Genomic DNA, 24,702 nt, shown 5'->3' with positions numbered 1-24,702 from the left:
GCCTCAGTGCGGGGTGGGGGGTATATATGTATATAGCAAATTAATCAAAGGGGGGAGAAAGAGGTTCACAGTGGACTTACATAAATAAGCAAAGAAAAGTCCACTTGTATATCAACAAACTAACCTTCCAGAAATCTTGTTAACATTTAGGAAAACTATAACTTTTCTTAAAATTACACTCACACAGCAAAAAGTCCCTTGGTGGCATGCTTCACCCTCGGGTTCTTCCACCCCGCTGCGGGATGGGGGGTGCTGTGACCGACGGAGATGTGGGAGCACTTTGGAAGCTGTGAGCTATAAATGGATGTGAGAGTGGAAGGGTCAGAGGAACTTGTGAAATTAAAAAATACCTGGCCACATGGAACCTACACTTTATTGAATCCTGTAGCTGGTATTGTTAAAAAGGGGGGCGTGGGAGAAACACGCTGTAGTGAATGCGTGTCTCCCGGTCTACATGTTTCAGGCCTTACCCCTACGGCTTTTTATCAGGACTAGACTAATTGATCCATTGTACCACTCCTAACGAAACCGGATGGTCTTCTTAATTAATATTAAGGTGAAAAAAGGAAATTATAATGCAAATATAATACCGAATAGGTATGTTTCTTCAATATGATCTGGACAGATAAGATATTACAAAAAGGTTAACTTGTCAATGAAGTTATATTTTGTAAACACATCACAAATTTGTGGAACCAAAGTGATATATTTTGTACTTATGCATGTCTAGTCTACGTCAATAAAATGTTAGTGTTGTGCTACCCTTATGGAAAAACATACAAGACAATACAGGACATGAAACATAAATCACACACTCTATGACATAATCGTCTATATATGGTAGTTGCTCCATATATATGAACATTGGTATACCCGGCTAGCAGTGAAACGACTGCTTCTTGCATAAATAATGAGTTTATCATCATGGTAGTGAAAATAAATTGTCTAATTTTCATAGATAGTGAGTTTGTAAGGAAATACGTTACGTGTCTGTTGAGCATACTTTATTTATGAATAAATTTGGCCCCATGAGCTCTGCATGGGAGGGGTGCTTGTAGTCACATTCGGAAAGCGATAATTTAGTCAAGACATTAGTTACAGATATACGTTTATTTTGGAGAAATGCTCTTTGTCAAGGAGATCGGCTGTGCCGTTCTCACATCACCAAAGCTACACCTGAGGCCAGCATAATATGGCTGCACGTGGCCCCGAAGATAAATGCGCGAGCCAAGACTGTCCTGGTAAATGTCAGGTTGACTCCTGCTAGCATCCTCGTGGCAGCGGTGTCTAGACCGCTAACTCGACAAAATGGCCGCCCGTTAGTGGCACAGTTTAGTGTGTTCTGGGTAAATATACTCACTCACTACGCCGGTTAGATCCTGCTGTTCGGTGCTACTTGGCAATCATAAATCAGGGGTTTCAGCAAAAACTTGTACAAATCTCTTCATAAAAATGTATTAATAAAATAGACTCCCTACCCACAAAAATCTCAGACTTCAATGAAGTCATTCTTTTTATATAAAGGATAAGGTATTTGGAAAAGACTGGGTCGATTGTGCCTCAGATATATTTAGAAAGAAAGGGGGATGGGTGGTCGTCCTTTGGTCACTACTTACTAGCAGCACAGGATACACTGAATAAAGAAAATAAGGAAATGATAGTGATGATAAGGAGAATTACAGAGCAAAGGTGTACCGATAGCTCTGTGGACATCACGGTTGAGGTTATAAACAAAAGCAAGATTGGTGATGAAAAACATTATAAACGACGTCTTTGACATGGGGATACCTCTCGACTTCCACAAATCTGACCTTGGGTCCATGGTCTAATGCATCTGCTCCGAAACTGAACTCCCAAGACATGAGTCTGTTAGACCTTCTATTAACGAAATAAAACAAACATATTCTATGTGACTGGAAATAATTTCAAAATGTATCCCACCATACATGGTGGTCATGAGTTTGCCTCCCAAGAAGTGCAGATAACTTATTGCTCAATAGTAACTTGAATCCGCAAGACCCACACAAGCTATGGAATAAACTGGACCTGTATACTCAAAAAGTAAAGCCACCATGAACATACATCTTAGCCACCACCTTAATGCTTCCTTAAAATGGGGTGAGTGTTTGAAATGTTTAAGCACTCCATCCATCATCTCCTTGTGTTTGCTTTGTTCGAACTAAGTTGGCTGGTTATACCCAGACTTGGGTCCCTTGCTCACTTTGCAACTGGATGTAAGCTAGCCTGGCTGATGAGGGCTGTAGCCCGAAACCGGTCCCAGGAGGCTTGTTTCCAGTCCATGGAAGAAATGGCTTGGCAGTTTGGGCTGGACTGTTCCCGTAAGGCACAGGGTCAAGACTGATTTGCATATAGCTTTGTCTGAACTGGGGTGGTGAAGTGAGCTAAAGAACGAAGAGGAATTCAACCCAGATCTGTGACTTTGGGTGAGTGTCTGAAAGGCTTCAGCACTCCGTCCATCATCTCCTTGTGTTTGCTTTGTTCGCCATAATTTGGCAGGATATGCCCAGACGTGAGTCCCTTGCTCACTTTGACACTGGATTCAAGCTAGCCTGGCTGATGAGGGCTGTTAGCCCGAAACCAGTCCCAGGATGCTGGTTTCTGGTACAGGGAAGATATGGCTTGGTAGTTCGGGCTGGACTGTTCCCATGAGGCACAGGGTCAAGACTGATTTGCATATGCTGGGGTGGCGAAGTGAGCTAAAGAACGATGATGGATTAAACCCAGATCTGTGACTGGAGGCGAGTTTCTGAAAGGTTTCAGCACTCCATACATCATCTCGTTGTGTTTGCTTCATTTGTAAATAACACCATTAAAAACCACAGTGAAGCATGTCTTCTAAGAAAGGTTTATAAGATGTTCTGAATCAAAAACATCACTTTTCTAATAGTATTCCTTAGTCGCATTCCATTTTCTTAACCACTTCCGCGCGGATGACAAAGCCAGCTCGTCATGGGCGTTACCTGCGCTACGCGCAGGACGAGCTGGCTTTGTCACGTAACCCGCGATTTTTGAAAATCCAGCGCACCGCGGGAAAACGTGGTAGCGCGGAAGCGGTTAAGAAAATCAGTCTTTCACCAGAAGGTTTTATTCCACATCTGTTTCTCAAAAATCTTCCTCAATTTGATATATAGCAAAGGTACAATCTCTTTAAAGGGCTTGTGACAGACTTACAATACCTGAAAGTACTAAGTGAAACAAGCACTGGCAAAGTCGATAGACCTAGTCCTAATGCACCAATGAATGTAAACAATGGCATTCAAAAATGTTGTTTCCATGCATTTCATGAACAAAGGTTGTTTATCACAATAAGGCCTGCATCATGCGTTTTTCCAATGCTGAAAAAAAGTAGCGAAAAAGGATTTCTTATCTGCACAGAATGTATATTGAAAATAAAGGAATGAATCTGATAATCAGCATGATTTACGAAGGTACTTTTGGGATGTATGATAGCTCCTCATCCATTCCAATGGAAGTAGTTCCTAGAAGGTGGAATAATACATCAAATAGCATATAAGATAAAGTGAAAGAATATATATACTCTCTGAGTGGATCCGAAATCCACTCAATGTAGATTTAGATAATTGTCACTAATATGTTGTGAAGACAGCTGCATTGCCAAGCTAGCCCTAAATGAGCAATTACTGAGACTTACATGTAGGCACCATGTGGTCTGATTAGGTAGAAAGGGGGCTCAATGCATGGCTCTGTGGGCTCCTATTTGCTCTCCATCTGCTTTTGAAAGGAGCACATTCGTTTAACAACTGAAATACATATTTAAAAATAATTCAAGGGCATACATGCCATTTTTACTGCTTTGGGTGTCCTGGAATTGTCCAAACTGTCACATTTATAAAAGTGTGATGTTTAATAGGGAGTGTTCCTAATGGCATGGGGCAGCAATGAGCAAAACCTTGGACTCTAGCATTCTCTTATTTACAAATTAAGCACTGGCTTGGCAGATGCACAGCTCGGTAACCCACCAGAACATTATGGCTCCACAACTTCCTGGTGGGGGTGGAGCTTTTCCACCCACTGCTCAACAACAGCGTCCAGTACCATACATTTCAGGAGGCATAGACAGAATTAGCTGCATATCTGCACACCCGCCTAGTGGCAGTCTGTGCTGAAGGGTGCCACTGAAGCCACGGCAGGTTGAGTCAGAGTTACCTCAGAATAATATCGCTTCATTGAAGAGATAACTTTCCATAATTACGGGACATACGATGTTTGTTAAAATAATCAACAGTGGCTTTCAGTCTAAAAGTACGGACTATCCTGGGAAATTCTGGCCAGCCTGCTACCACAGCTTCAAACAAAAGGCCATATTCCGTTGCACAGTTAATACTCAACATATCATCATCATCATAGGGCTGGACTGTTCCCATGAGGCACAGGGTCAGACTGATTTGCATATAGCCATGTCTGAACTGGGGTGGCAGAGTGGGCTAAAGAACGGTGATAGATTAAACCCAGATCTTTTGACTGGGTGTGAGTGTTTGATTGATTCAGATGCTCCGTCCATCACCACCCCCTTTTGTACCGCAACATATCATCAATGACAGTGACAATCAACCAGTGACCAATGAATGTGGCCAATCAACATGTGGATAACATTTGTAACACTCAATGGCTGGGGAGGCTAATCTGTTGTCCAGGGGGCTAACCTGTTGTCCCTCTCTTTATGAATGCATTGTGTATGCTCTGCGGAACAACTACAGCTGTCTCCAGCCAGACGTAAAAATGCATAGAACAGAGCGGGCAGCAGTAATCCACGTTGAAGTACAAAAGGATTTGAGACGAGGCTGAGCGTTAAATGTTCTAGAGGCAGGCGTATGGGGAGGCTAGCTGGACAAAGTGATCCAGATGTGCTTTTGATATCCACCTAACTGCAATCCCCTGTCCACTGCTCTCAAAGATATGATGTGGGCTTCATAAGTGTGAGGTAATTATCTCCCTTGGTCACATAAGATGAGCAAACACCAAACGCTGATAGTGTGTTCAATTTGTATATAGATTATCTGCTTACCTAATGTGAAACACAAAAAGGCTAAGAACAAACTTGACAACGATAGTATTCAGACTGTGAACAGTCAGAGTACAGGGGGACCGTGTTTGGTAAATTGGTAGGCTAATCGAGGACATTTATTTTCTGCTTTTAAATTCTACTTCGCCATCTGCACTTTCAACAACCTACAACTCTGTATATCAATAGGACTTATTGCTGATTTTGGAAACAACCTGACAGGAAACGGAAATTCTCAATATTTCATTTCATTTTGAAGGAGCAGCGCATTAAATCACCATAGACACGCCTCCCATCTGCCCTCTTCAATTGTGCAAAATAAGAATCGGCGCACACACGTGTGCTTCTTAGAAAATGACCAGAAAAAAAACAGACATAATGATGGGAACGCCGATAAATCAAGTATGCTTACTTTTAAAAGAAGGGGTTCAATGTAATGTAACACTTGTTTCCATCAATCCAGCAGATCAAATCGAGTACAGTGCTTTGCACCAGCCATAATTTCATACACAATCCCAGCAAATATTCTCCTTATTAAATGTGACTACAAAGGAATCAATGTGAAATTGTCTTGTCTGTAGGAGATATAGCTCCATGAATGGGGAATCCTTCTTAGATAGTTCAGCCGATAATACATTCGATAGAAGTAAGAATCTGTGTTTCATTCAAATTAAATCCATGCAGAAATATGTCTATATTGCTTGGAGCAGAAAACATTTTAATTAGCTTTAACTATTATACTGGATAGGCTATTTAACATAATTGTACTTGTTCAAATTGAAACAGGAGAAAATTCAAATAGGAGACTCGAACTGATTAACACATCATTGTATTGCAAAGTGTAGCAAGTGCAATGCACCTGATTTCTGATAAAACAGTGATGCCGGCAGCACAACTCCAATTCAATGAGTTAGCAAGTGTGCTTTTTCCTGGTGGCCTGCCCGACCCTTTATAGAGTCACAGAGAATCCTGCGATGGTGGATCCAATCACAGACTACGTCCTATTTGTAGTGTGTTCCCCAGCCTGGGAACTCGCCCATAACTACGCCACACACGGAGCTTAGTTTATTCTTATACGTAACCTCGAACCCAACATTCTAAACCTGCATTCATTTCACTATGTTCTAATGCTTATGTCCCAGTTCTACGGGGTCATTCAGGAGTCAAAAAGGTTCCTTCATCACAAAACTCACACAAGACATCTCCCCCTCTCTTAAATAAAAATGTAACATTTTCACAACTATATACTCCTCAATGAGTCTTCGTGATGCTTTGATCACATGTCCCGACCATGTCTTCGGAAACTGAGGACAGGCAATTGAAGTGTACATGACCGGCATTGGTGATGTAAAAACAGCAGCTGTCGGGGGTCTTCAATTGTCCTTTCAGACCCAGTCTCTATATTGAGATCAGTGCCTGACGAATGATGATCCACATGTTGGGTATCGAGGAGTCTTGCGTAATGGACTTCCCACAATGTTGGGGAGTCATCATGTGTCATTTGCTGGTCACAAAACAAAACGGTTCTGCATCGAAAGGAGCCATCAGACTTCCATCTTCTAACAATCGATCTCCTCGAGTGAACGTAACGTCTTTTGCATGTTGACACCTGTCTAAATTAGCCTTTATTTTCCTCTGGCCACTTACGGAGTGGTGCTCCATTAACTTGTGCCTTGTGCCAATCATGAAATAATCACACGGGCAAAGTTATTCTCTTGCCAACATGGGGCCATATTCTGACACAAATTCAAGAGAGCCCAGTTTACATTAGGTTAGTGCTTGTGCCATAGTAAGGATATTAAAGAATGGCAGGCAAAAAAGTCTGATGTATCTCCAGCAATGACAAAGTGCTCTGGATACACTAAAAATTGATGCAAACTCTTGTTGCGTTCCCAGGGCAATTTGATAATATTGCACTTTACTCAATATTCAGTAGAAGATATGGAATAGAAAATCTAAAATGCAGTACTTTTCAGGAAAAAAAAACATAATAACGAAAGTTTGAAGAACAAATTCGATGGTGCTCTTCTAAGATGTTAATACCAATTCATAAAGAAATATCATTAGACGTGCAGGCGGAGATTTACATCTCTGTCCGAAGATACTTTTACATTGTTCTTCTACTCACACATTTTCCCAGAAGTAGGTATCACATATTTTCCCAGAAGTAGGTATAGGAAGCTGTACCAAACTTCAAGTATCATAACCCCAGAGCTCCTATTCTCGTTGGGCAGAATTCTACATTGCATATACATTCCTACATGTGGATGGACCCTCTGTTCAAATGCATAGTTTTTTTTCCCAGCTGAGAAAAAAATTACCCATGGGGAAAGCTCTTGCCCAGCACACCCAGCAAACCTTGGGGTGATCAGTTTCCATTGCTGTAGTAAAAGTCCAACCTTTCCAGGGAGGAAATGACTTCGACTGAAATGTGTGCGTTCCCTCAAATATGTGTATTTCTGGACGTCCACTAACTTAACTCATACCACGTCATGGAACACCCACATCCTACCACTAAATAATGATTTGCTACTGCAATTTTCTCCATACCTATGGAGCAGCAGCACATGCATATACACCAGCCAGGAATCCCTGTGTGGATTTTGGGCTATTTTAAAGCTTTGTTGTATATCTTCTGTCAAAAAACATACATATCCAAATATTTTATGGATCTAATGAGGATTTATTAAATGTTCTAATCGAAGCAATTAATCAGGAAATTGTGGTGTAAAGAGAAGCATATTGATTCTAGAAGGTCACAAAATACAGAATAATCTACATTACTTTTAAGAAAATATTTAAATGCTACAGGTATGGACTGAACTGTTTATTGGGTTGTAGACCAGACAGCAGCACAGCTAGTCGTGTCCATAAACAGGAATCAAAGGAAGGACAAGACTGGAGATTTTTCATCGCCCACCCCTCCCCGAGGATGAGCATTTAGGTAACTTGGGTGCATTGTGTTTTGTTCATTGGGCCTGGTGGTGGTCTACACTTCCTGCAGGCATGGAACGTCCGTCACTGCTAGCAACCAAAAAGGGACTTTTTCCTCCTTTGTTGGACAAAGCAGGTTCTTCATGAAGAATCGGATTCTGTCTAGGACAGGATATCTGAAAGGTTTAAATAAGGCAGAGCTCTAGTATGTGTTCATTCTATGGGAGTTCCTTGGCTGAGGAAAAGGATGAAGCGACACAAAACTCCAGCATGTCAGGGAAAGGTGTCAGTAGCAGGAGCAACTGTTGACGTACCTGAACTCAATCAGCTTCTAGAGCCCTTACTGGCAACTCTAAAAGTTTTTCTAGTAGGTTGAAGAAGCAGACCAGGCAATGCTGATACTGTCACTTTTGTCTCTTCTTTGTTCAAGATAGCACCGGCACAACAAGTCTGCAGTGTATGGCGGGAACCACCATATGCTAGAGTGGGAAAAGGCCAAAGATAAAATGGTGGCGACTGGCAGATTGCCATCAACTAGGTAAAGCTGTTCTGGCGCTGGCAGAATGGACAGCAGAAGAACTAATGATGATCAGCTGTCACTGTACATCACTGGAGGAGTAGAAGGCAACAGAGGTAATTTGACACGGTCTTGATTAAACAAGGCAAATCAGTTGTACTTTCCGTGGTTGCATCTGGACCCGTCAGTCGGGTGGTGCATTGTGGCAGCGGGCACGGAATGTGTCCTTGTAAATCCAGGGGGAGATTCATAAAGCCCAACTGTAGGTGCAAAATATGCCTACATCAGAGAGAACTCCATCCTAGACTCATCCCAGTACGGCTTCCAAAGCAACCACAGCATTAAGACCACCCTCCTCGCTGCTACCGAGGACATCTGCATGCTACTCGACAAGGGACACACTGCAACTCTCCTCCTACTAGACCTCTCCGCAGCTTTTGACACCGCCTCTCATCACACCCTCGCTGCCAGACTGCACAATGCTGGGATACAAGGAACCACCCTCTCCTGGATCCGTTCCTTTCTCTTTGGCAGAACCCAGAGGATCAGACTTCCACCATTCCCCTCTGAATCCACAGAGATCAACTGCGGAGTACACCAAGGATCTTCACTCAGCCCCACGCTTTTCAACATCTACATGGCCCCCCTCGCCGCCATCGTCAGATAGCACGGGCTGCGCATTGTATCATACGTCAACGCCACCCAGCTCACCTATCTCTCACCAACAACCCTGAAGACACCAGACTCTGCTTCCAGTAAGAAATTAGGGATGTCGCGGCCTGGCTGAATAGCAGTTGCATAAAGCTCAACTCAGAGAAGACCGAGGTCCTCATTCTCAGAACCTCCACCTCTGCTTGGGACAACACCTGGTGGCCCTCCGCCCTAAGGGAGCCCACCCACACCGACAGACCAAGAATGGAACCTCAGTATCATCCTCGACTCCTACATCAACATGACCCGCCAGATCAACTCCGCCACCTCCACAAGTTTCAACTGCCTCTGGATCCTCCGCAAAACCTTCAAATTGATCCCCCCGAATGCAGAAAAACCACCACCCATGCTCTCATAACCAGCAGACTGGACTGCGGCAACTCCCTCTATGCCAGAATCAAAAGAACTCTCCTTCACAAACTCCAAACCATCCAGAATGCAGCAGCGAGACTCGTCCTCGGCACACCACGGTATGAGCACATAACACAACACCTGCGAGACCTCCACTGGCTCCCCGTCGAGAAGAGAGTAAACTTCAAACTGCTCACCCACACCTACAAATCCCTCCACAACATCGGACCCAAATACCTCAACAAGAGAATCTCCTTCCACGTACCGAAGAGGACCCTCCATTCCACCGACCTTGCTCTCACTGAGACCCCTGCATCAGCCGAACCAGAGCAGGCGGAAGAGCTTTCTCCTACGTAGCAGCCAAAGACTGAAACGAGCTCCCCGTCGGCATCAGGCCCTCCCCCACTCTCCACAACTTCAGGAAGAACGTCAAGACCTGGCTTTTCGACTGAACCGGAGCTGCACCACCCCATCCCCCTCCCCCCAGCACCTTGCGACCCTCGCGGGTGAGTAGCGCGTTTTACAAACACCTGATTGATTGACCGGGTAAATTACTGCTACTGCTCTATGCCTTGCTTCAGTTGTGTCAGTGTCTCCGCCAGTTACACTTGCGTGTTCAAAGAGAAGACAATGGGCTTTTGCTGGAAGTACTCTACTTGCAAATCTTTCAAAAGGAACCACGCAGGAGCCCAGTACTGTAAGCCAAATTGTGTTAAGTGGGTGGTGATTAACTTCCATGCCAATCACTGACCTTGGATTTGCATTCAGATTGTGGTAATACATTTTTATCTACCATGCCCAACCATGGTTAGATAAAATATACTCCATGTTTGGCCTACACCTTCAATCTTATAGGGACCCACTTAGTGCCCTTTAACTGCAGGGTCATATTCAGGAAATAAGCCCACCTTTTAACTTTTAGAGTGATTGCAATAACCTGGGTGAGCTTTGGTAGATGTACAATTCTGCAAGAACTTGGTCACTGCGCTTTGATAGTGGTCCCTAGACAACTGCTTAGAGGCACATGATTTAACATTTGTATTTTAAACTCTGATTAGTTTTGAGAATATATAAGCAGTGGCCAGTCGTTGCTTTCAGCAGCTAACCTGAGCAGCATGGCACCGGCAGAAAGCCAAGGGAAGTAACAGCGGGCAGAGCCACTCATTGTGTCTACTAAGGAGAACAAGGGTATTGCTGGATCATGTGTTAATTCACACCTCAAAAATATAATGTGGAAATTCAAGGCAGGTTTCTCTTCTCACTACCACCGCCCTCAAAACTTATACAGCCCCCCCCCCCCAACACCTGATATATAATCAGCAGTCGTTTCTAATATAAACTGCCACACACGCCTGCCATGTCACTGCGGTCCTCTCTCCTTCCCAAGTTAGTCAATTATCCGGCAATGATACTGGTCACACTGTCCTATGCAGAGCGCTCAGCTGCCACGAGACCACGTCCATGCCATTTAAATACACCCAAGTTATATAAATGAAATAATAGTACCTAAATAAAAATTCTAGATTCCAAAAATTTTACAAAATGTATTGACCATTGTGAAAAACTCCGCACCGGAGCAGAGGTGATCCCACCAACAACAACATTTTTAAAGGAGATAGAAATAGAACAGTACAAACAGATAACACAAGATACACAGAACTTAACCAGGTGTTTTCGGTGCAGTTTTAGGGGCGCTGCTGATGCAAGATTTTTACTTGATAGTCCCATGGTGGGCCGTGGCAGAACTCATGAGGTAAAGGAGTGCCCGGAGGATTACTGCAAATCTCTACAGATCTACATCAACAATTATATCTTGAGGGGGCCTGCAATCAAACCTATGGAGGAGACAGCTGCCTTAATCCTAACACGGCGACCCTTAGTGCTGAAACAGGGTGGAGTATGCCTCCTTGTTTGGTGGTGGTTCCTCTCAAGCAAGCGACTGAGAGGCGACGAGTGACTTATGGAGGAAAGCTAGTGGCAAAACATTTTTGACTGTACTAATTAAATTGATGGTGGGACTTGATTTTTTTTACTGGTTATTTTTTTCTTTTGGTTCGTATTTTAAATGTAACACTTTTAAGTAACATTATTTTCGGCAAAGAAAACAGAAAGTGTGACGACATGTTCGCGCAATAAAGAGGTTAATTCGGGAAACCAGTTGGGAAGGTGACAGTGCGTCACAAGGAGTCTGCCTTTATAAGATTTGAAACCTTCGCTCCCCCACCAGTGACAGGAGAATGTATACTACATAGTGTTCTCTTAGGGACATGCAAGTAAGCTACAACTATGTGCAACTAGTTGGGGTGTCGTGGAATCGCAGGCCGGGGCCAATTTAGGAATATCACGTGTGATGTACAAATGTATTTTCTGTTTTTTGGCTTAGACGCCAAGATGGTGCCAGTGTGTATGTAAATGCCACTAACTAACACACAAGTAATTATGAGATAAAGCCCAACTAAACCAATGTTTAGCTCTTCATACTCCATCCTACAACATCTATGCTTTTTTGTGCATGCGGTTTCATATATGCTCCTGCCTTGTCCGGCATCCACAGGATCCCTTCACATACACCGTTTCCTCCGAGAGTTAGGAGAACAAATCAGTCAAACATTCACTCTACATTCTGTACGCGCTTCCATGAGAATACATCGGATGCCCTCTTGACAATGTCACTTTTCTTTTTTTATAGCTGGATATAATATAGGTGAATATTTTGTTCTAGATTTCCACATTTGGTATAGAATATCAGGTCCTCATTTTCAACCAATTAGACCAGGTTTGAAGATACTTCCTGCAATTTTGCTAATTACATTTTCGCTGGCCAACTAGCAACAACCAGTCAAGTCACATGTCAACTGTACATTTGTATGTGAAGTAACCAGTAGTCCACCTGTAATACAACTAGGAGCTTTGTTAGTGGTAACCTGTGTCCAACATCATGTAGCTGACTTGGAATCCATTTTTAAAGCCACTTTAACCGGCAGAACACAGACCTCATCCGATGCGGAGTAAATGTTAACAGATAATTATACTCAGATATACTCACCAAATTAAGGAAACACATCAGGTATTTCAAAACAGCATAGTTGTGTGCTGGTAATTTGTGCACTACTTCTTTACAATGAGCCACTCGTAAGATGCTTTCCACACCTGCAATCAAAAGGTAATTTGTGAACTTGTTGTCTATCAAAATAATAGAATGCCAATGATGGGTGAGAAAGTGGAGGAGAACCCAAGGTAGTCATAGTCATCTTTATGACAAAAAATGCACCCATGTGTGTGTGTGTATATGTGTGTGTATATATATATATATATATATACACATATATATATACACATATATATGCATACACATATATCTATATACATAAAAAAACAAGGGTTTGAGGAGCACACTAAGATTTTTACAACATTTAAAGAATTCCTCTTATAGTTCACAATTCATTATGTCTGGATCAAACAACAGTAAAGACACCATACATCACGAAAATCAATCTCTAAAAGATATCCATTTTCATCTTCTTTTAATTTAAAATTCCCATAACATGATAGATGAACAATTCCAAATTGTGCAACAGCCAAATGAGCAACAGCCTACGCGTTTCATCCCTTTATTTTCTGATGGGACTTCTTCAAGGCAACAATAACTCTTGTGGGAGTTTATCTCTTCAATAACACTTCAAGTGGCTCTTCATGGCCCTTTTTTTCAAAATCTTGACATAATTTCTTCCTGCAAAAAACGCCTTCATGTTTAAAACGGCTCCCTTGAGCAACTGAGCTTGTGGAGAGGCACCTATGTGCCTGTGAGAGGTACTCAGACCTGTAAGAATTGTGGCAGCCTGCTCAGCAACCCCAGAAGAAAATCGTTTTTTGATCTCTACTAATGACGGATAAAATACGTGTCTAGAGATGACAGCACTAACCTGCACCAACTTTGGTGGAACACTCAAGCAAAATACCAAGTAAGCTTGCACTGCAAACTGCATTTACCATAATGCTAAGGGGCGAACTGTGCTGGGAGGTAAGCAGTGTGCTCCCACCACTTCCTGTAAAAAAATGATATACCTTCTGGAAGGTTTTCAGTTCTCCATTCAGTTTATGATAGACATTGTCCTATGTTAGACTCCATGCTCAAGCATTCCAATCCGTGAATGAGGTCAGGGACTGTCTTTTTTTTCTTTACAGAAGAGGGTGCCTTCAAACTTCAACATGTAGTTTGTACATTTGCTCAAAGATGACTACGCCAGAACCTCGGAAACAAGTATTTTTTTTGCTAGTGTGCGACCCAGAACATGACCACTTCCTCCAAAGTGAGACCCCCAGGATATTGCAACATAGAATTGCAAATCTAGTGGCACAAAAATGGAAATTTAGCGGCACAAAAATGGAACTTTAGCAGCATTATTGCGGCACTTTATTTTCTTGTAATAATTCCTTTTCAGCCTTAAATCAATGTAAACTGATTTAGCAGAGTATTCCACTGTGAAGTGGGCATGTTTAAAGTGTCCAATCTGCGCCGTGTGAAAGGAGGCGCTTTTTCGATGTATGCACCTCGGCCGGGGCACCGCTGCCTCCATGGACACGTCCAGAATGTGCTATAACTGTAGGCCAAGAGGAGTGTTTGCCTCAAGGCCAGAGTGATTGTTCTATACCAATCTGCACGTCTCTATCTGCATGTGACTTAGGTTTGGAATGAAGTCCGCAATTAGGTAACAGCAGCGGGGTGTGTGTAGGACTTTAACTAGGATGAAAAAACTGGCTCAGCATCCTGTTTCCTTGTTTAGTGGAGCTCATGTAAAACGCTCCAAGGTTCCGTTGTATAAAACTGACAAAGTAGTTTCTTCAAACTTACATCTAAAGCAGTGACAGCTGCAGGTTTTTTTTTTCACCCGGAGAGTAAAAATTGAGAGCTCAATAGGGACCCGTCTCGGCACCTACATTTCAGAACTACCAGTGCTGAAAAGCTGAGCAAGAAACCTAGGGCCCTGTGGTAAATATTTGATTTACCGTCCTAATTTCTATGCAGGTAAGTACTTAATCAAAAATAACTCAATCGGAAAGAAAGACGCAGAGTCCGTGGTGTTAGAGTTCTTAGGGGTTTTATTCCTTTAAAAAGGAATGGTTCTGGTACCGGATATCGGGTTCCTGACACCACTGGGGTGCAGGAAGGGATAGAGCCTACTTTAATGACAAGACATAACTTTTATACTTAAACCATATAATGAATACCAATACAGTAGGCGTAACAGCTGAGAGAAACAAGATAAAAACACACACGTGTTAGCAATACGTAATCAAAAGGCGTGAACTAGGCGTGAACATAGAGGTGTGTGCTAGAAACATCACATGTAAGTGTCACAAGTGGGTGGATACATGGCAGAATCTTGCAATGTCAGCAGAAATCTGAGGTCTGGATGCGCGCGCAGCTGCATGACGTGTGATTGACGTGGAGCTGGAGGGTGCAGGGGACTTGACATTTACGCTAGCGGAAAGAGACAGAAGTCTGGCATGTCAGATCAACTCGTACCTATATCATATCTGATATCTGATGTTTGGGAACCATATTATCTAGAGGAAAAGGTCTCTTGGGCAGAGGCTATTCTATACTGACTGTGAGTGCGTGTATAAGCGTCTACGTGTCTGCATGAGATGCGAGGGGGCATGGGCCTACCATGGTAACAGAAGCTATGAATTACTTGCACGGAGACAGTGAGGCCGGGCCCTTTGCTCTGCAGCTGGAAGGATGTTTACTTGAACTAGTAGGCAGGAATGTATGTTTGAGGAGCGGAGCAGATAATTCGAAGGTTGAATACAGTCTTGGCAGGCAACAGGCTGAGCTAAGCGCCGTTAGCCACGCAGGGAGTAAGGCAGAGGTCACGGGTACAGAGGCAGCCCAGGCTGAGGCGTTCAGAGTCAGAAGACAGGAAAAGGCTCAATGGCAGAATTCAGGGCCTACTTCGCCAGAGCTGAAAAACGTATAAAGTACACCACAAAAAGACGTTGGCATGGCATACTTAGGAACGGAATATTCAACCCGTTCAGGGTGGATCTGAAAGAGGACATGTTAACGTTGGACGCAAATGTATTTGCGTCTTCATAGCTGGCACAGGAGGGAAGTTACATGCACTTTAAGCTCGTACATGGAGACGGTGTGGTACACGTTAGGGAACATTTCTTGACCATAAAATTTATATTTCCTCATTCCCTCCTTGTTCCCTACGGACCCTTCATGATATATCGATCCTCATTAATCGATCAGTCTGTTCTTGTAACATCATTTGCTCTTCTTTCTTCTTTTCGCGTTTCGAGTGGAAACTTGAATGTGGAATACATGAAGTGGCGCACAGACCACAAATCGCTGGCCCACACTGTAGGCACAGGCAGCAACTGAATACTATAACAAGGGCAATGCCTAGGAAGGATAGGATCTTCCATCCCCAAGCGGTCAACGTTGTCCAGAACCAACCGGACCAAGTCCAGGTGCCTGGATTCTGATGTATTAAACTTGCAATTTTATGAAGACGTGTGATAGCTTTATATACTGTTGGCGCGTTTTCTGGAATGAAAACACAGCAACTTGACCCGATGACCTTACAAGCTCCGCCCCTATCTGCTAGGATGACGTCAATAACAAGACGATTTTGAAGAACAACAACCCGCATGGCAGATTGCTCCTCTGTTAAGTTGCCTAGAGCGGAGGTAGTTTCGTTCACTACTGCTTCGAGGGTCCTAGTTAATTTTCGTATCAGTTTACTATTAAAGACAGTACCTAAGTAGGGGAAGAAACCTTTATTAAAGTCTGTGTATTGCTCCCATGCCGTTTCAGTATAGTCGACAATCGGGAGGTCTCTTCGGAGTCTATTCTTTACTAGATTTGTATTTCTGTGATAATCAGGAGGCGTTAGAAAAACAGGCGGTAAAAGGAATGCAATGTAACAGGTACCATCCCAATCTGGAGGTAAGCGTATGTATGCGGTATGGCCACAAACAAAGTAGGAATGACGAGTAGCTCTAAATGAAGACTTGCCTTGATCACTGAATTCGACCACAGTAGTACATTTACTATGACCTAAGTGTACTGAACCCTTCTTTCTGACACATAAGTCACCTGTGACTGGTAATACTGACATAGCAGGGAGAACTGGTGCAGCTTCGGATTCAACAGTAAGAATCATAAGGTTAATTGTGTAATTACCTAATCCATATACTTCATTTTCTAGATCAGTTCCTATTCTAGTGGGGAGTCCCTTCTTGTCAGGATAACAGGCATTAAGCAGAACTAAGTTCAAGTTTCCCCAAACCCAATTTCCTTCGAAAACAGCAATATCAGGATCTAAGGAATTAATTATTCTAAACCATGCTCCACATGAGCCATTGTGAGTGAACGGGTATGGAAAGAGAGGCAGAACTCCCTTGTATTTCTGATAGGGAGGGAGTCGGCCACATATCCAACAGTTTGTAGCATTATTAGTCTGATGGGAGTGATGTAACATACTAATGAATGTGTTGTTGCGCAGCGCAAGTCTGTAAGATAACTCATGAGGGGGTAATTCGCTAAAAGAATGCTCGGCAGTGACATTGTAAGCAGATTGTTCACGCTTGAAGATAGGGTAATATATGGGCAGCAATATACTGGCCGCAATAATCAAAAGACTTAGAAAAAACATAACCAATAATGTCACTATACAGTGACTACGGAGTGATTTACAATATGCACGTTTCTTGAATTGTCTCTCTCTCTCTCTATCTCGATCTAGGGGATACATGTCAGAAACTAATTTAACCGATTCACCTAGGGGAGGACTTAAACAATTAAACTGTCTGACTTGCTAGATCATAATTTCGTTCTGTACTCCTCTTGCGGAGTTTTCTCTCTCTTGGGAACTTTAAAGTCACTAGATTCGAGGCAGTCCTTTGAGGGGGTGGAAGAGTCAGTTTCTGGCAACAGTTCATTACATTTTTTAATATGACTCGTGTGGATCCACCCCTTTCGGCCCTCCACTTTAATCGCCGTCCTCGTGGTCAGAAGGACGATCTTCGGCTCCTTCCAGCGGGGCTCCAGCGGGCTTTTCCTGTCTAAGTTGCGAATCAACACAGTATCGCCAGGACGGACATCGTGTGGCTTCACATCAGTGTTGTCAGGAAAGGCTGCGGCAACCTGTGAACGACATGATTGGAGTGCAGACATCAAGGAGGCAAGGTAATCTGTCAGCATATTACAATCAACATCGGTTATTTTCTTAGGCATGGGCGTCCCCCACATATTTGGTGGTCGGCCAAAGACCACCTCATACGGGGATAGTCCTGATCTCGAATGGGGGACCATTCTCATATAGAACAGTGCAACTGGCAGGGCGACTATCCAGTCGACCCCTTTCTCTTTACATATTTTGGCGAGGCGTGTTTTCAGTGTCTGGTTGTGTCTTTCTACAAGGCCAGCTGCCTCGGGATGTCGGACGCAATGGAATTTCCACTGGTATCCTAGCAGGAGTGAAACCTGCTTCATGAGCTCGGATGAGAATGGCTGTCCGTTATCTGAGTACACAATACGAGGCAAGCCGTACCGTGGGAAGAATTCACGAACCAGCTGCTTGGCAGTGGTCGGGGCAGTGTAATCTGGGACTGGATATGCTTCGGTCCAACGGGAAAGTGCACAAACAACTACGAGGACATACTTGAATCCTCGACAACGGTCCATCTGGATATAATCCATCTGGAGGACTTCAAAAGGGTGATCGGGAGGATGAAATCCACCTTGCTCTACAGGGACGCTTTTACCTGGATTGAACTGACAACAGATCATGCAAGTACGCACTTTCTGTTTTGCTGCTGCTCGTAAATGTTTGTTGTACCAGAGATTCTGTAAACTGTCTAACATAGCTTTTTCTCCTAGGTGTGCTGGACTATGTGCTGTATTTATTATGACTTGAACCATAGAGTCGGGGAGAAACCATGTAGATTTTCCCTTCGTCATCCATCCTTGATCTGTCTGAATCCCTCCTAGTTCAGTCCATTTCTTAATTTCATCTGGAGTAGCATGTGTCTGAATATCGATTACATCTAGTGTGGGATCCCTAACCGTCATACAATGTGTCGGCACTATTGTCTTTGTCACATCAGTTGTCTGGGTGTGAGTCAATGCTGTATGTTTTGCTGTTTGGTCTGCCAGGTCGTTACCCTGGGAAATGGAATCTGTAACTTTAGTATGTGCTTTACACTTCAAGATGGATATGCCTGAAGGCAGATGTATTGCTTCTAATAGTGCTTGAATGAGGGGACCGTGTTGGATCTTGGCACCGTGAGAGGTCAAGAAACCTCGTTCTTGCCATAATACTCCGAAGTCGTGTACGACTCCGAAAGCATAACGTGAATCGGTGTATATGTTAACATTTCTGTTTTTGGCTAGTATACAGGCTCGGGTCAGAGCGATGAGCTCTGCTGCTTGAGCGGACAGTGTGTCAATACGATATGTTTCTTTAACTTCAGTTTCAGTGGTCACTGCATACGCGGCCACTAATTCTCCTGTGTTTGTTCTCATACATGAACCATCCACGTAAAGTGTCAGGTCTGGATTTGTCAGTGGAACATCTGTTAAGTCTCGTCGGGGCTTTGTTACTGCATTAATGATCTCTATACAATCATGCGGGGCTGAATTTGTCATAATTGAAGGTAACAATGTTGCAGGATTCAGAATGTTACAGCGTCTGATTTCTATGTGTGGCTGGAATAGCGTCAATTCATAACCTGTCAGTCGTGCTATAGTCAAGTGTTGAGTCTGGGTTCGGTTTAGAAGGACCTCTACAGAATGTGGAACTTGTACTGTCAATGGATGTCCTAATACAATTGAGTCGCTCTGTCTAATTGCTAGGGCTGTCGCTGCAACTGACTTAAAGCACGCAGGGAGTGCCTGGGCTACTGAATCCAATGTACTTGAAAAATAAGCACAAGGCTTATGTGAACCTGCTTGATCTTGAGTGAGGACAGACAACGCTGTACCATCACGTTCTGTAACAAAAAGTGTAAAAGGTTTGCTGTAACATGGTGTCGCTAAAACTGGTGCTTGACATAAAGCTTTCTTTAATTCCTCAAAGGCCTGTGTATGTTCTTGAGTCCAAGGGAGGGCAGTCGAAGTCGCTGCCTCCTGTGTTGTCAACTGAATGAGTGGTTTAGCTAGAAATGCATATTGAGGAATCCACTGTCTGCAGTACGAGGTGAGGCCTATAAAGGCCCGCACTTCCTTTTGTGTCTGGGGTTGTGGCATATTTACAATTAACTGGATGCGGTCAGGAGTGAGCTGTCTCCCCACTTTGGACAGCAAGTGACCCAAGTACACAACTTGCTGAACACAGAATTGTAGCTTTGAAGGAGACACCTTGTGTCCCTTGTCGGCCAGAAAATGTAAAACTGTCAGTGATGCTTGTTCACATTCGGGTTCACTTCGTGCGGTGATCAGCAGATCATCGACGTACTGTAGTAAGGCGGTATTAACTGGCATTTGGATACAATCAAGTTGTCTTTTCAGTGCTTGGCTATAGATGCTGGGGCTTTCTGTGAATCCTTGAGGTGCGCGTGAAAATTTGAAACTTCGTCCATTTAAACTGAATCCGAAGAGGTATTGGCTCTCTGGATCAATGGGCACACTGAAGAAGGCGTTCTTAAGGTCAATTACAGTAAAGAACGTCGCTTCTGAATCAATAGCAGTCAATAGGGATGAGATGTCGGGAACCACAGGGTACTGTGGAACAATGCATTTATTCAGTTCTCGTAAATCAATCACCAGCCGATATACTGGCGGTGCATTGGGATCAGTACGTTTAAGAATCGGAATGATAGGGGAATTACAGATATTGGAGTCGGTTTTCTACGACCACTCCTTGGGCAATGAGCTCTTCAATTATTTCCAGTAAAGCCACTACAGCAGCGGGTGGTAACTTGTATTGTCTGATTCGCGGCAAAACAACTCCTGGTTTGAGTGTAACACGGTATGGTGTGATGTGCATGCAACCTACATCGGTTGGGCCTTGTGCCCACAGGTGTTTCGGTACATTTTTTAATCTGACATCAAACTCTCGTAATACATAGTGACCCTTAAAGTCACGCAGGAAAAGTCTAACTCCTTCCGGAGAACAACATATCACAGCTCCTAGAGCCTTTAATGTTTTGATACCTAACAGGTTTTCTGGACATGATTTAGTCAGTAGCAAGTCTGTAACACGTGATAATGGACCCACAGCCAGGGGGACTGGTTTCGATACTTCATTTACAATAGGCTGTCCTGAAAAACCAAGGGAAACATTCTGTGAGCCTGAGAGGGGTGCCCCTGGGACTTCATTATGGGTGATTGTTGTGCGGCTTGCCCCTGTGTCAATTAAAAACTTTCTGTCTTTTCCCAATACTTGACTGTGTACATAAGGACCCTCTTGATCTACAGGAATCTCTATAAGAGGCAAGCCAACCTCCCTCTCTAGGCTGTTTCATGTGTATCGCTGATAATCGGGATAATCAGATTGGGCATACTGGTTCATCTGTCGTGAAACTTGCTGTGTCGCGGCAATGGGCTGTGGCTGTGGCTGTGATACAGCTGCGGTCTGTGCTGGATGTGGTGAAGTATGCATAGGTTGTGAATTCTGTGAAGTCTGTTGCTGGACCTGATCTTGTCTAGGCGGATGCGGTCTTTCTTTAGTTTTACCTGTTGCTATATTGTGTTTCAGGACTGGACATTCATGTACGTAGTGACCTGGCTGTTTGCAATAGTTGCATGTCCCTTTAACGGGAGCTGCTGCATTACCTGTCTGGGTCGTACCCTTTCTCTGGCCGTCGGCTGGAACCGACTGGGCCACTAACATTTTCATTTTCGTGTCTTTCATACGTCTCTGTTCGTGATCCTGTTCTTCTCTAATTCTGTTCTGGTGGTATTGTAACATTTGTAACATCTGGGATGGCGTATTTGCTTGCCATGTACTTTCAACTTTATATACACGGTTCTTAACTGATGTCAGGGAATTCTCGACTAACTTTGTTACAAAAAGATGCGGGTACGACTCGCTACCTGGTTTTAGGCCACTATTAATAATGAAACATTTCTCGAATCTTGAATAGAAGTCACTGGTATCTTCATCGTGTTTCTGTTTACAGGCTGAGATTGCGTCCCAGTCTTCCTTTTTAGTTGTCAATAATCTTGGCAAGACCTGTACTATTAAACCTGGTAATGCTTTAGCTTTGTCCCCAAGGCCTAGCCCTGGGGTACGACCTTTTTCCTCGTCTTCTATTTCAGTCCATATAATCTTTTTATCTCCCACCTCCCATTCTTTTTCCTTGAGTTTCTCGTAGATGCCGGTAGGCAGCAGTACTTTTAACAATTTCATAATATCCGTATACGTGTAATCTCCCATGAGTAACATGTCTTTAAGTTTTCGGTGAAAACCTGCAGGGTCTTTATCATGACAGGGTACTAGTTTCTTCATTTCTAACAATTCTAACTTTGTTAAAGGTGTGTACACAAACACACGTTCTAAGGCATGATTGGCATTCATAACTGGGTGTACTTCTCGTAAGGGATTCTGTCTGTCAAAATGCTCAAAGTGACACATTTTTCTTTCTGGTGGCTGAGCTGAAACATATTGTGGGCCTAAGAAAGCGTTATATTTACGTCGTTGTTCTAGAATTATTTGAATTAATCTGGTACTTAGGCCTCTCCATCTATTCATAAGTAGTGATTCTAATGTATCCGGTAAGGGACCTGGATCAGAATGTTGTTGTCTGTATAACGTGATGAGATGCTGAATCATGTATACACCAGCTAATTTCTGCTCGTCTGGGGAAAGGTTCAGAAATGTTTGTGCTACTGTGTCATCATTGTACGTGTTAGTATTGTCAGCCCATAGCACTGCTGACCGGGCTAGTTCTTGTTCATCCATAGAATTGAGTACATGGTACCCCATTTGTTCTTGAAGCATTTTATCGGTAACTTGAAACAGATGTTCAGGAGAACTTGGTTTTGCTATGCCAGAGAGAAAAACTCTCTTGCTTTCCGGACGAATGCCTTTCCTAAGGTAATTTCCCTTACCTACATACGCTATCATTTCTTTAGTCGTTTCTGGTTCTTCAGGTTCGTCCTCCTCGGAGGAGTTGTCATTTTCTTTTTCTTTTTCGTGTATTTCTATTACCGCTTTTCTGATTTTCTTGTACATACTTGCTATGCAATTCTGTCTATCATGCTTTCCGTCGGCTATATTTTGACCCCACTTGTTTAGTGCTTCCATCTCTTCCTGGTCTACCCCAGGCCTGTCTCGGTCTCTTATTAAGCAATTTATGAAAAACCGTATTATATGCTTGAGTGTCAACTTTCTGGTGTGCCAGAGCCTCCTTAATACTTTCGGGATTTTCCCCAGTCTGGACAAAATGATATATTCTATCTAGATGATCAGCCATCCCTGGGAATAACACTAGGTAATCTGTAGCTTGTCGCAAGCGGAGTGATGCTATCAACATTCTATCGTCTTTACCGGGTACTGGATCGTATCTGCAAATTGGAAGGGGTTCTTTGAGCATGTCGAGACGGGGTGATTGGGGTGTATGTTGTAAGTTGAATCTGTGTGTTGCTGGCGGGGTCTGGAGACCTCCAGTCGCACCTCCTGAGGCAGAGGCTTGAGCATTATTTCTCTGTGGAGTCTGTATGTGTACCTGGACTTGTCTCTTACTGGGATCAGGCGCAGTCGGATTCGGTATATTAATCTTGGGTGTGGGAAGTGGTGGAGGTGGAGGAACAAGTGGAGCAGGCTGTCGATCGGGTGAACCTTGTCGCGGCAATGGCGGGATATGGTCTTGAGGCGGGTTGCCACCTCCGTCCCCGTCACCGTCAGTAGGCGGGCGGGCACGTGGATTGGTGTAAGCGGGTGCTACATCGTCTAGATAGGAAGCAAGGAATATGTCTTTGGTGGTCCTGTGATTTACTTTAGTCGGAACCAATGGCGACAGTAGATTTTTTGGTATTTCTGAAGTGGCTTCAGGCGAACCCTCGGCCACGAGGTACATGCCATTTACAAGATTGTTTCGCATACGGTCTACTTGTTCTCCTTTTACTCGGATCCCTTCAGTAACTAATTCGTTTTCTCGGACTCTATCCGACTCTTCTCTATGTCTGTCTTCTCTACGGAGTGCTCTTTCAGCACGTTTATGTGATTCTTTACGCCAAAATTCTATGGCGTCTTTCTGAGATTGTCTGGCTTTCTTTTTCCATAGCGCTTCTTCTACCTTCATGATGCACTCGGCATCCCATGTTCCTGTAACGGGCCATCTGTGTCTCTCGTCTAGGTGCTTGGTATAATCGGCCCATAAATCTATATACAGTATGGCATCTAAGCCGTGCTTAGGGTACATAAAATTTCCAGGAGTGTCCCTAGGGGGGATAGGAATTTCTTCCTCTAGCATCCGTTTCCTAGTTCCTATCTGTCTTAGTTTATTGAAGAACGGCATCTTGTTACTTAGTACTGGATACTCGATACTTGTTACTTACTCTGAACACAGCTAGTTACACAAAAACACAATAATGTACATCAAACAGTCACTCATACCACGACATTAATCACATGAAAACATTTTGAACATATATGACTACCTTGATACTAGATGTGCCGCTAAACAGCACGGATACACTGTCGAGAACAGTGCAAGAACTTGAATGCTTGATATACTGCTAAACAGTACAGATACACTGTCTAAAACAGTGCAGACCGCGTTTGTGTACCCAAACCCGTCTTTACCGGATACATAATAATGCACCTGTCTAGATACGTCCCAGCAATGGTACTCACCGGGAAGCACGGAACAGAAGGCCTCGGAAAACTCGACTGGACTGGACCGGACTCGACTCGACTCGACACGTGGATACTTCGGAAACTGGTGGGCCTCTGGACACCTCGGACCTTGCTTCTTTCGGCTAGGCTCTGGTCCGGATCCTCCGCACTCCTCACCGCCTCGTCTGGGTGCTGATCGCAGTCTCCGTCACCTCCGTGGGCCAGAGGGAGATACAGGAAATCCTGCGGGTACGCGTAATTGTCCGTCTTGACTTATGGCAGGGGGCAAAGGTTGCAACGCACCAACCGGCGCGTAAGGTGGGGGAGGGGTCCCTGTTCGGGCGCCAAAA

General features: G+C 43.7%; 1 protein-coding gene across 2 annotated transcripts in view; it reads right to left on the bottom strand.

Annotated features, from left to right (window-relative positions):
* ARHGAP8 (Rho GTPase activating protein 8) overlaps nt 1-24,702 on the bottom strand; it is an 877,216-nt gene that overhangs the window by 7,601 nt on the left and 844,913 nt on the right. For both annotated transcript variants that reach the window (XM_086952738.1, XM_086952739.1), the window contains one exon: nt 12,604-12,707. In XM_086952738.1, coding sequence (XP_086808864.1) covers nt 12,604-12,707 — 104 coding nt within the window. The remainder of the gene's footprint in view (nt 1-12,603; nt 12,708-24,702) is intronic.

This window comes from Lissotriton vulgaris, chromosome 1_2 (genome assembly GCF_964263255.1).
Source record: "Lissotriton vulgaris chromosome 1_2, aLisVul1.2, whole genome shotgun sequence".
Classification (NCBI taxonomy): Eukaryota; Metazoa; Chordata; class Amphibia; order Caudata; family Salamandridae; genus Lissotriton; species Lissotriton vulgaris.
Note: the sequence above shows the minus strand (reverse complement) of the source record. Positions and strands in the feature narration are given on the sequence as shown.